The 13,778-nt window shown below is 46.8% G+C and overlaps 1 protein-coding gene across 1 annotated transcript in view; it reads right to left on the minus strand.

Moving 5' to 3' along the window:
- LOC144686208 (activin receptor type-1B-like) overlaps window positions 1–13,778 on the minus strand; it is a 110,635-nt gene that overhangs the window by 73,744 nt on the left and 23,113 nt on the right. The window contains exon 4 of the mRNA XM_078551302.1: window positions 5,759–5,989. Coding sequence (XP_078407428.1) covers window positions 5,759–5,989 — 231 coding nt within the window. The remainder of the gene's footprint in view (window positions 1–5,758; window positions 5,990–13,778) is intronic.

Here is a 13,778-nt window from a genome sequence, read left to right on the forward strand (position 1 = left end):
ATTTCTGATGGGCTGATTTGCATTGCCTGGGAACCTCCACAAATGTCTCTGACCCTGAGCTCAGGACAGAGACATGAGCCAGATATGGAGGACTTATCTGCCTACTTACCCTGGAAATGTTACACAGATCTAACTCAGTGATCAGACAGTGTAACTCAACTGAACACAATCCCCCAATCACCCCTCCGAGACAATCCAATTACCCCCAACCACCCTTCGGACCCAACCCAACTAACCCCCAACCAGCCAACCATCCCCTGGATCCATTCGAACTACACCCCCCTCCACCCCACCACCCCACCAACCCCCTTCCAACCACCCTGCTACCATCCCAACCTGAACCGTCTACCCTTGGACCCAAACTGATTCAACTATCCCCCTTGACCATCCGACTACACTCCCCCCCCACCTCCCCCACGCCGGACATGACCCGACTAAACCCCCCACCCCAGACCTGACCCGACTACCCCATGCCATAACTACCGGACATGACCACCCCTGACCACCCGACTACCCCATCAACTACCCTCCCGAACTGACCCAACTACTGTCCATCCCGCTACCTGGTAGTACCAGATTGGGGTGGTAGCAGGGTGGTTGGGGGGGTGGGGGGGGGGGGTAGTTCGACCCGACTACCCACCTACCCATTCACTAACCTATTCGCTTATTGAAAGACTTGGACCCTCAAAAATTTACCTGAATAAAGCAGCTACTATCGGGATAAGGAGGCATGTCCTCTCTTCTTCTGTCTCTTCCTGCACCCTACGACCTTCCCCTGGACAGGCTGCGCCGACCTTTGATGCTTCAGCCGGGATTGGAAGATACGGCGGAAAAATGGTAGAAGGGTCAGGTCACAGAAATCTTCGCGGGCAGAGTCAATGCGCTCAGCATCAACACTGGCCGGAAGATCTGGGCCTATGACATCTCAACTGTAAATGAATGTCTCCTGAAACAGCCTGGTTACCACAGGCCATGTGAAGTCTGTAAATTGTTCTCTAAGCTGATAATCACAGTTGAATGCAAATAGTGTTGTGTGTTAAAGGAGGAAAATAATGGAGAATAATAAAGGAGAAAGAAATAAGATCAATTGTTTTGTCTCTAAAATTGAAATCCATTTCTAATGGGTGTACTAATTTGGTTATAATGTTTAGATTATCTATGGTTACTCTATCCTGCGTGCACAGTCTTCAACTATTCTATATTTAGAGCCAGTACTAAATGAGCTGATGAGCCAGGAGAAAAGAACTGAGCACACATTTGATTTTCTCCAGTTTCCCCCGACAGTGTTGCAGCTGAGTCAGAAACTTGGTTCCTATTACCATTTTGCTGTGAATACAATGATTGCACAAGTGCATAAATAACATGAGATTACTAGGGGAAATCACGACTAGCATATCAAAGGTCATATAGGTGAACCACTCCCCATGGAACATGCAGATGAGCCACTCCCCACAGAACCACATACCAACTTTCACAAAGACTATGGGCAGAATTGTCCCAGATTTGTTATAGGTGCGGAGCAGGAGGGAAAAAGGGCATTTTACCCGTTGGCCGTAATGGTGGCTTTTCACGCCATATCGTCCCATTCTTGCCTCATTAAGTATGCAGCCACAGGAAACACACTGTCTCGCTGGCGGGCAGCATACGATTTGCTCACCATGCCGTTACTTTGCCACTTCCTCACGCAGGGCACCATATTTAAACTGTAGCTGCATGCACACTTCTCAATGCTTGCAGCCCAGAAGGACACCAGTGAAGACATGGCCCTGAAGCCAAGAAGAATGCAGCCTCCCGATTCAGTGACACATCCGCGGGGTGCCTTCTGGACACCATGGAAGCCCGCCACAATGTCCTCTACCCCCACTCTGGCCGCAGGAGGCCCATCAGTCTCACCACTCTGGCTTGAGAGGCGGTGGCAGCGATGGCAAATGCCAGTGCTGCACAGAAGAGGTCGGCCATCCTGTGCAGAAAATAGATGAATGCTCTCATCAGTGCCGCCAGGTTAAGGCAGCCATCTCATCACTCAAAACTCACACACTCACAAGGCCATCACACATTCACTGGCATCTCACTGACTTCCAACTCAAAGGACATCACCAGTCACTCTCTTACACAAATTCTCACATCACCATCTGGCTTCATCTCCCCTGGAGATGGCCTCGTCAGCCCTCACCATCTTGAGCCCACTTGCACAGATCAACATGTGCCCCCACACGCACCCTGGGATACCCCCTTCCCCAGTACAGCCCTCGCCCTGCAGCCTCTTCCCTTGCCTTCGGCCACTTCTCCCCCTTCCCCAAGCAAGCCCTAGCCCTGCAGCCATTAAAAAGTCACACCTGCTTTACAGCTGGTCTGGTATGTAGAGACCTGCCTATGAGCCCCCTAAAAGTGATGTGGTGCTGCCTGCGAAGCCTGGCGCTGATGACTGCGAGGGCTGCCCAAAGCAAGGTAGACAAACAAGCCTCAAAGTCCTGAGTGAAGTGCAGCTCATTAGGTGCACATTGCTAACGTACAGTTGTGAAACACGTCAGTGTGATCCCGGATGATCCAGCATGGGGGGGGATGATTCAGGGTTTATAATTATATGTAGATGTATTAAAATGACATTCCCAATGTGCAGCGGCAGGAAACATGGCCCGCCATTGCTGGGTGGAGCAGATGATCACAAACTGGCTTCATGAAGGCGTGAAACCGATTTTTGGCCTTCCCGCCATATTGTCTGCTCACACCTGCCATGATGCATGTTGCCAACAGGAATGGAAAATTCCCCCCTATGGTATAGTCAAGTATCTGTATTAAACTCGGAGTGTAGGACGGGTTTCTTGTAAGAAAAAGTAAGCTTTATTTACAGACTCCAGACGAGGCGACATGCTTGTTCCAAGACCAAGGCTAAAAAGCTCCGCCCCTCAGATTCCCCGCGCTTAGGGCTGATTTGCCTATACAGTCACATGATCCCCATAACAGTAAGAAATGGTTTAACTTACAATTACTCTATTCCTCCCCCTTTAATTTTGTTTACCCTCTTATTTGCAAAAATATCTTAACCAATATTTTAAACAATTATATACAGATCACGCCATTATAAATTTAGTCTTTGAGGAGGTTTTTGGATTCGGGTAGAGCGGCACAACCCTACAACTGGAGGTTTTCCCATTGGATCGACTTGAACAGGAACTGCAGCTGCAGGGAGACCGCTAGACGATGGCAGTTCAGAGTTATTTACTTCAGCAGAGACTTCAGGTATGTCTATTCTTTGTCGATCTGACACTTCAGGGGTCAAAGTTTTAACTTTGATTTCAGGTGGATTAACTGGTTATTGGCCGGTTTCTTGACTTCTGAGATAATCCACATGTTTTTCTAACAATCCCGTTTTTCACTTCTACTTGATAAGATAAAGTTCCTGGTTTCAGAGACTATTGTACCAGGGACCCATCTCGGTCCAGTTACAAAATTTCGTATAAAAATTGTCTCTCCCACAGTAAACTCTTGATCTTTACTGTGAACATCATAATTCATTTTCTGACTACCATGGTTTCTCTCCACCTTCCCCTGGAACTTAGGGAATACTGGACTCAATCTTGTACGAAGTCGGCGCTTCATTAACAATTCTGAAGGTGTTAAACCAGTGGTCGCATGAGGAGTTGTGTGATAGCTGAACAGAAATCTCAAAATTTGTGTTTCTAATGTTTCCTCTGTTAGCTTCTTCATGCCAGTTTTAAAGGTTTGTACTGCTCTTTCTGCTAACCCATTGGACGAGGGATGATGGGGTGCTGTTTGGTGTGTTTTATCCCATTTAGGTTCATGAACCTTTGGAATTCAGTGCTAGTGAAAGCAGTGCCATTGTCTGACACAATAACTTCAGGTAAACCACGAACACCGAAATTCTGGCGTAGTTTTTCAATGGTTACAGATGAAGTAGGTGATCTCACTTCAAACGCGTCCATCACCATTTGGAATGTGCATCGATAATCACAGGGAATATGGTACTGAGAAGTGGGCCTACATAGTCTATCTGTAGTCTACCATAGGACCGACCAGACCACTCCCACTGATGCAGTGGAGCTGAAATGGGCAATTTCTGCTGTTGCTGGCACTGGAGACAGTGTTTCACCATTTTTTCTATATCACTGTCTATACCTGGCCACCAGATATAACTTCGTGCGAGCATCTTAATTTTCAAAATACCAGGATGCGCACTATGAAGTTCTTCCAATAAAAATGAAACGTCGACTCTTTTCTTCTCCACCGATGCTGCCAGACCTGCTGAGTTTTTCCAGGTAATTCTGTTTTTGTTTTGTTCTTCCAATAATGGTTCTCTTCCCTGCACAGGGATAATATCTCTTGCTCCCCATAATAAGATACCATCTTGACAACTCAGTTCAGATACAAGGAATGGTTTTAATTCTTCAGGGACTTGTGCATTTGACCATCCTTGTAATACTTGTTCACAGGCTCTTGCTAAAATTGGATCCCGATTTGTCCAATTCTTTATCTATTGAACTGGTGAGGAGTCCAGGAAATTCAACGCAAGTACTACCTCTTGAGATACTGGAACATGTGTAATACTATCTGGCAAGGGAGATGACTGAGGGGATCTGCATTTGCTATATGCACACCCGGATGGTGCATAAAAGTGCACTCGTATGCCGACAAAATTAAAGCCCATCTTTGAATTCTAGCAGAGACTATCAATGGGATTGCCTTATCTTCACCAAACAAACCTCTCAGTGGTTTGTGACCTGACACTATGGTGAAGTGTCATCCGTGCAAATATTGATCACACGATCCCCATAACAGTAAGAATTGGTTAACTTACAACTACTACACTGTTACAATACAAAAATTGGACTATCAAAGATCAGTCGCAGATTTCAAGAAGAGTCAAAAGCTCCATGACACCACTGTTCCTTTGTTTTTATGATTCCAGGTGCAGCATTATAACCCAGAAGAACATTTCCAGTAGAATAGGCAAAGTAACAGCGTATACATTCAGAGATATCTCCCGTCAAATATTAGAACAGCTTGAACAAAATTTAAGCAATCACTAAGAGTCTGACTTGTTAGCTGGTACTTTTCTAGACCCCTATAGACCACCAAGGTCAGTTTAAGTTGCTTCCCTTTTTATGATTCTCTCCAGTTCCCCCAATTGTAATTATGCTAGGCAAGGAGCAAAAAGGAGAAATCTGGCGCACTTCAGATTTTCAATCAAGTTCAGGGCTCACTTCTATTAGCTACTCCACTATTTTCATAGCATCTTTCTTAAACTCTGATGTGCATGAGGAAAACATCTGAACACTATCAGTTTTTTTGCAAATAGCATGCCAAATTAAATTCCATCTTGGAACCTTTTGTTTCCATTCATTACATTATATATTGAGCAGGATCCAAAGTTCCTCCTGAAAAATGAATAACACGCACTGATTAAGAAATCATTTATTTTTGGGTTTCAAGCATCTTGTACAAGGAACCAGAAGACTTGTTTGATACATCACAACACGTTGAATTACTGAAGGTAAAATGGCAGATACTACAGAGAAAATCACTGCTAGGGTTTGTCAGAGCTGCTGCACAAAGTAGAGTTAGGCACAAAAACAAGATGAGTCATGTAAAAGACATCATGCAATCTTGTTCTTTGATTGCATTCACGTTTTTCACAATTGCTATGAGGAATTCTTCAACAAATCTGATTAACACATTATTTACTTGAGTGTGCGTTTCATTTTAAAATCTCTTTCTTTCATACTTACGAATGTATTACCTTTATTGTCAGCAGCAATGAAGCCCAGGATATTTTCATGTCGAAGCATGATAGTTTGGTATATTTCTGTTTCTCTGAACCAGGATCTCTCTTCGCGTGAGGGGAAAATTTTTACAGCTACGTCATCGCCATTCCACTTTCCATGCCACACTTCTCCGTAACGTCCTTTTCCCACAATTTCATGAAGAACAATTGTTCTGGCTATAGTCCTTTGGACAAGAAGTGGCAAGCCTGATAATAAAGTATTATAGACTCAGTATACAATAGAACAATTTTCAGTTTTGACATTGACAGTCTGTACAAAAATACTGAATTTACTGAAGAAAAATTCCTTGGCAGATGTTTAGAACACTTGGTATTTTCTTTCTTATTACATCTAAAAACCTTTATAACATGTCAAATAATAACTACTAAAAAAAGTTTCAAATTACATTATAAAAGCAGAAAATGCGGCATATTTACAGCAGTAAAAATCAGGTTTAAGTCTTATGTTGAAATTCTTCATCAGAAAGTAAAATCTAAAAACATGCTAAGACTAATCAAAATGGAAACAGCAGGCAAATGTCATGAATTAGGTTTGCAAACTGTTCCTAATAGTACCACTATGAAATGGCACAGGTTTAATAACATCACAGGTTTTTAATTTTAAAAACTGGTAAAAACGTAAAATGCTGGTGATAAAAATAATTTCAGCAAGACAGCTGAAAGGCTTCAAAATAATTTAAGGTGAGTAAACCAGCCCCAAAATGGAAAGTGAAACTAAATGTGAAATGGAGAAAATCCAGTGAAAAACAAAGAACTGTAAATGTCTGAAGTTTCTCTAAAGTTTCCTGTCATTTTCCTCCCTACACAGATCTCAACCCTGGTCTCAGCTTCTCCATTTTTGGCCTACACTGATGACCCAATTTTCTGCAAAACATTCCAAAATGTCCTTTATCCTTCACCGAGGTTATTTAGTGCCTTTCTTATCTATCCAATTAGAACTAGACAGACAATCAGCTGCAATGGATTATCTTTCTGTTCCTGCAGCATTAACTCTGCAGCCCCCCAGCAATCTATCGTTGGCCACTCGCTATTTCTCATCCACATTCTGCCCCTCGGTTACCTGCTTCCACAATGACGACATCCAGATCTAACTCACCGCCACCTCTCTCAACCTCTCCGCTGTCACAAAATTGTCAGACTGCTTGGCTGACTTCCAGACTGGATCAGCAGAAATTTCCTCCAACTAAATATTGCGAAAACCGAAGCTAATGTCTTTGATCCCAGCCACAAATTCTGTTCGTTAACCACTGACTCCATTCCTCTATCTGGCAACTGATCTAGCAAGACTGTTTGCAGTTTGGCCCTGAGGTGAGCTCCTGATCACATATCCATGCCATCACTAAGATCACCTATTTCCACTTCTATAACATTGCCTGTCCCCATCTCTGTCTCAACTCATCTGCTACCAAAGCCCTTATCCATACTTCCATGCTTTTCTTATCTCTAGACTTGACTATACCAATGCAATCCTGCCCAGCCTCCCACATTTTACCCTCCGGAAACCTGAGAAACACTGCTTCCTGTGTCCTAACTCGCACCAAGATCTGTTTACCCATCACCCCTATGATTACTGACCTATGCTGGTTCCTGGTTAAGCAACACCTCAATTTTAAAACTCATCCTCGTTTTCAAACCCCCCCTCTCTATCTTTGTTGGTTCGTCCATTCTTAAACCCTCCAAGGTATCTGTGCTCATCCAATTCGGGCCTCTTGGGCATTCTGATTTTAATCGCTCCACCATTGGCAGCCACACTTTCAGGTGCCAAGGCCCTAAGCTTTGTAACTTGGGGCAGAATTTAGCCCTTGGCTGGCAGGCAGGCCCCACCGGCTCGGTGGCGGGTGGGCAGCCGAACTCTGTCGCTGAAACAGGGCCCGCCGCCATTTTGAGTGAGCGGGCCAATTAAGGCCCACCCAGCGGCCTGCCCGACAGGAAGCGCCATGCGCTTCCTGTGTCGGGGGGTAGGGAATCCCCGTCTGTCAACGTCCACTCTTTCATACATGCGCGCAAAAGAGCGCACTGCTCCCTGAGGCAAAGTCCTGTCTCAGGGAGATTCATGACAGGTAAGTAAACTCTAAAAATAGATAAATATTAAAATTGTTAACATGTCCCCCTCATGTGACAATGTCACACGAGATGGGACATGTTAATAATGAACACATAAAATTCATAAAACTTTTTAAAAACAGACATAAAACTTCATCCCGCCAGTGGATGAAGTTTCATTAATAAACTGCAGCCCGCTGGGGCTCCTGGCCTGCCCGCCAGCCTTAAGGTTGGCCAGGCAGGATGTTTATTAAGGTTAATTAGACTGTCAATGGCCTTAATTGGCCATTGACAGGTCGGCGGGCGGACAGCTGATTTCGCTGTACGTCCGCCTTCGTGAATATTTAAAGGAACCGGGATGTCGTCGGGGGTTGCTCCCGACGTCATCCTGCAATACTTTCCCTGCGGCGAGCGGGCCCCGCCCCCAAATCATTGAGGGGAAAATCCTGGCCTTGCTCTCTAAGCCTCTCTGCCCCTTGCCTTTCCTATAAGGTGCTCCTTAAAACCTACCCCGTGACCAAGCTTTTAGTCATCTACCTTAATATCTCCTTATGCGGTTGAGTGTCAAATATTTTTGATAACATTCCTGTAAAGCACCTTGGGACATTTTACTATGTTAAAGATGCCAAAAGTGCAAGTTGTTGTTGTTCCCTTGTCTGTGGCTAATGAGGCTCTTGGCCACATCTAACTATTTTTTTATGTCTCCACTCTCATCCTTTAGTCTTCTCTCATGATGACGTAAACTCTCTTGTTTCACCTTTCATGTTGCAATCATCTGCATCCATCATAGAATCATATAGCACTACAGTCGGCCATTTGGCCTAGCATGTCCATGCCAGTTCTTCCAAAGAGCTGCCAATTAGTTCCGTTACCCTGCTCTTTCCCCATCGCACTGAAAATGTTCCCTTTTCAAGTACATATCCAATTCTCTTTTTAAAGAATCTGCTTCCACCTCCCATACACATCAGCACTTGCTGCATAAAAAAAAATCTCATCTCTCCCCTGGCTCTTTCATCAATTATTTTAAAATGCCAGATTTGCCAATCATATTTGCCAGAAAATCTTCTGTTCCTTACAATGGCCCAGATTTTATAGTAAATATAAGTGAGGCCCTCACCGCTCATCATTATTAAGGAGTAAATTGGACAGCAATGTCCAGCGTCTGCATTTGCACAGTTAATCACAAAAATCAGCAATTTGCTGCCCAAGCTCCCGGGCTTCTCCAGAAACTTTGCTATTGTAGCATCTTGTCAAGAGACCAGGCATTCACATTCATGTAAGGGAGTGAAGTTATGGTATTTACTCACTGGATATCCACTAAACAAGCCAGAATTCATTTGTTTGTTTTCATAGGATGTGGGCATTGTTGGCTAGGCCAGCATTTATTGCCCACCCCTAATTGCCCTTGGAGGTGGTGGTGAGCCACTTTCCTGAACCACTGCAGCCCATGTGGTGTAGGTACACCCACAGTGCTGTTAGGGAGGGAGTTCCAGGATCTTGGCCCAGCGACAGTGAAGGAACGGTGATATATTTCCAAGTCAGGATGGTGTGTGACTTGGAGGGGAACTTGCAGGTAGTGGTGTTCCCATCTATCTGCTGCCCTTGTCCTTCTAGATGGTAGAGGTTGCGGGTTTGGAAGGTGCTGTCAAAGGAACCTTGGTGAGTTGCTGCAGTGCATCTTGTCGATGGTACACACTGCTGCCACTGTGCTTCAGTGGTGGGGGGAGTGAATGTTTGTGGATGCGGTGGCAATCAAACAGGCTGCTTTGTCCTGGATGGTGTCAAGTTTCTTGAGTGTTTATATATTAAAGCTTATTCAGTCACAGTAATTGACTTTTTAACAACACTTTAAATCTTAATTATTATCAAACAACCTCTCTGACACTGAAAATTTGAGGTTGGGAGAGGAATTGTGTTCACGTTCTCTGGAGTTGTAACTGCACAGCATGCATGATTTTTTTCATGGCCAGGAACATTAGGTCGGCGAACGGGGGCGGGGCCTGCTCGCCGATGTGTAAAATGACGCGGGATGATGTCGGGTGGAACTCCTGACCTCACCCTGCGTCATTTCAATTTTCAGGTCGGCGAGGGCGCAGCCGAATCAGCTGCGCGCCCACCGACCTGTCAAAGGCCAATTGAGGCCATTTAAAAAGTAATTGAAATAATTAGTGGGCCTGCCCATCCAACCTTAAGGTTGGCGGGCAGGCCGGGAGCCCAGGCGGCCTTCCAAAAAAACACGAAACCTCATCCACGGGCGGGATGAGGTTTCATGAGGGATTTTAAAAATTTAATAAAGGTTTGATTGAAAGTCATGGACATGTCCCAAGTCATGTGACAGTGTCACATGAGGGGACGTGTCATGGAAATTTTATTTTTCCACCTGCACCATTTTTAAATTTGGTGCCGATCTCCCTGAGGCAGCACTTAGCCTCAGGGAGATTAGTGAGCTCTTTCGCGCAAATGCACTCTGGGCTGAGGGGCTCCCCCCCCCCTGCCCGCATAGGGAGCGCATAGCGCTTCCTGGCGGACGTCACGTTGGGCGGGCCTTAATTGGCCTGCCCACGTAAAATGGCTGTGCGCCCCCAACGGGGGGGGAAATTCTTTCCTATATAAACAAGCTCCCATTTGGGAAGCCAGCCTGATTGGCAGAATTGATTCCCTGTCAGGTGGGGAGTGCTCCAGAAAGACTGCAGCCCTGTAGCAGGTTTCCAACCTCCAATCTTTACCTCGATCTCTCTGTAACTCCCTTCGATTACCCCTGACCCTCCAAAACACACTGTGTGCACCCTCCCAATGTAAATAAAACCTCAAATGCATTTTTGGTTTGGAACTGGCAGGAGCTGCTTGGACGATGGAACTGAAGACTCACTGAACCCTCCAGAAATAATCTGGGCTGTTTGCCTCAGAACCTCCAATCCCCATCACTTAGTTTGCTAGCGGCTGTCCCAGTCCAAGCTCGCAGCTTGAATCCGCTGAGCTAGACAGGACACATCCCAGATTTAAATGCAGCTGCGGCTTCAAAAATCACAAGAACCTCTTTGGGACAAAAATGGCTGACTGACCAGAGTTTGCCAAAGTCAAATAGAACAGAGGTCGGCTTATCATATCTCTTAGAAACATTTCAACGAACTTAACACACATGGAATTACTTTAAAAATACAATCTTGGTAAGGACCTGAATTCACAACCTTCTAAACCCGAGACAAGTGGCACTGGCAATGGCATGGATTTATACATTTCAGGATCATTATAAATGTTTTTTCTTTTAAGCATTTGTTTTCTACTATTTGGATGATGTCATCATAAAGCATTTTAAGCAGCCAAAGTGCTGTTCAGAAACCTGGGGGTGAATTTTACATGGGCAGGGGGCCAGTGGCCTTGACCTACAACGTAGAAGTTGGGGCAAGCCTGCCTCCGAATTGCCAGCTTGCGCTACAGCCACTGGGCCCTTAACTGGTTTGAGGCGGGCCTTCTGCCCCCATCGGAGAAGTACCACCTCCAAAAGCTGCCAATAAATGAGATGGCTGGCAGCTCTCATGTCCCAACAGTGCCACCAGGAGCGGTGGCCACTGTTGGGATTGCAGGCAGCCCCCGAAGACAGCCGTGGAGCACAGGCTTACAGGTAAGTTTGGATTCTCACTGGGGCCTGGCTGGCAGCGACCTGTGTGAGGAGAGGTGCAGGCACAAGGGGCACAGGGCCAGCAGGTAGTCCAAGGCATAAGGGGCTGCAGAAAACACCACCATCCTGCTGCCAGGGTTTACAGGCAGCAATGCAGCTACCTCAATATGTCTAAGGTACAATGTTCTCCAGGAAGACAGTGACCTCCATTTGTCAGATGATTGGGCCTGAGATCACTTACAACTGTGTGTGTGGACACCCCATGCCAGTGGCTTTGAAGGTCACAGTGGCCCTCAACTTCTATGCCTCCGGCCCTTTCCAGGGTTCAGTGCGGGATCTGTGTGGCGTCTCCCAATCAGCTATCCACAGTTGGGTCAAGCTGGTGACAAAAGCTCTATTCAGGTGGGTAACGACATTTATTCACTTCCGTATGGACGGGGCCAGCCAGGCTGAGCTAGCCAGAGGCTTTGCAGTGATTGCTGGGTTCCCCCGCGTCCAGGGTGCAATCAACTGCACAAATGTGGCCATCAAGGTGCTAGCGGATCAGCCGGGTGCCTTCGTCAACAGGATGGGATTCCACTCAATGAATGTCCAGATACTTTGTCACCACAAGAGACAGATTCTGCAAGTCTGTGCAAGGTGCCCTGGCAGCTCCCATGACGCTTATATCCTGAGACACTCCCAGGTGCCGAGGTTCTTCAGTGCTCCAGCACGACTGGAATGATGGCTGCTGGGTGATAAGGGCTAACCTTTGAAAAGGTGGCTTATGACACTTCTCCACCACCCAAGAACAGAGGCAGAGTAGTGTTATAATAGGAGTCAAGCCTCCACAAGGGCAGTGATAGAGAGGACCATAGGTCTTCTGAAGGTGCGCTTCCGATGCCTGGACTGTTCAGGAGGAGCAGTACAATACCCCGCCAAAGCGGGTGTCACTGATAGTGGTTGCATGCTGCGCTCTCCACAATCTGGCACTGGCAAGGTGGGGGCCTACTGGAGGAAGAGAATCTTGAGGCAGCTCCACAGGCCACAGAGGATGAATTCAGTGGTGAATCAGAAGAGGAGCACAGTAAGGAGAATGTTGAGGGCTTGGAGGCAGACCTCGGTAACCTCCAGGGAGGCAGGAACACCAGGGACACCTTGATCCAACGCTCCTTCAGCTAGGCTGCCAAAGATCTGCTTCCACCTCATGCCAGAGCTGCTGCCTCCATCCCTGATGTCTGAAATGACCCTTTCATTTGAATCCAAAGTCCACTCAGTGCCTGTGCAATTAAGTTTAGTCACTCATGTCCAGCATTAGATAGTGGCGTACCCTGCACCAAGAAAAAAGGTGAAGCATACTTAGGCCATTAAGACAAAAGCAAAATTTATCTAATTTTGACACTCACAACAAATGAACATAACTATATCTGGTGTTAATGCCCACACCAGTAAACACATAAACAAAACATAGAAGGACAGAAGATCACCCACGAACTGTCCTTCTTGTGTATCATGGTGCCTTAAACATATGTTTATGAGTGCTGCGTCTTGGTGTTGCCCCCCACCCGCCACACCCCCCGCAACCTCACTGGCAGCGGCATTGGAGACAGCCTGCTGACTCTGCGGTCTTGTTGGCCTTGATGACCTTGGCGGTCGTCCTCTGGCCAGTGGAGTCTATGCTGGCCCTGCCTAGGAGGGAGCGGCCAGTGCCACAGCTGGCGCCTCCCCGGTCATCGCAGCCTCATCAGATGCCACGTCACTGGCAGAGGGGCGGAGGAGCTGCTGCTGTCATCCAGAGCGCCCTGAGAGGAGCCCGCAGAGACGACAAGCAGGTTGTGCGCCAATGTGAGTTCGCGCTGGACCTCCCTGCTCGTCATTGATGGACCGGTGCCTAACTGGGATACTGGGTGCCTCATCCATCTCCCCACACTGACTCTGACCAACTGAAGTCATTGGCTGTGTGAGGGCTTGCAGGTCCGAATGCAACCCCAGGAACCCCTGATTCTGTTCCTGGAGCTGCCTCTCCATGTGAGTCGCCACTCTCTCCATGGAGGAGGCATTGCACTCGGCTATAAAGGTCAACGCAGTGTTCATGCTCTGTATGGACTCCTCTGCCACAGAGACCGTGGTGCACATACCCTCATGGGTCCCTGCCATATCCTCCCGCACATCCCACTGGACATCCAGCATCTGCTGCATAATGGACGACTCCAGAGGCTCATCATCTGTCTTTGACTCAGCATCATCCTAGTCTTCAGCAGGCCCCCAACTGCCGACACCCTGGGAACTCTCTGCCTCTGCCTGCTCCTCAAGCGAGTGTGAAGTGCCCTCACC

The sequence above is a fragment of the Cetorhinus maximus genome, chromosome 11, assembly GCF_964194155.1.
Source record: "Cetorhinus maximus chromosome 11, sCetMax3.hap1.1, whole genome shotgun sequence".
Lineage (NCBI taxonomy): Eukaryota > Metazoa > Chordata > Chondrichthyes > Lamniformes > Cetorhinidae > Cetorhinus > Cetorhinus maximus.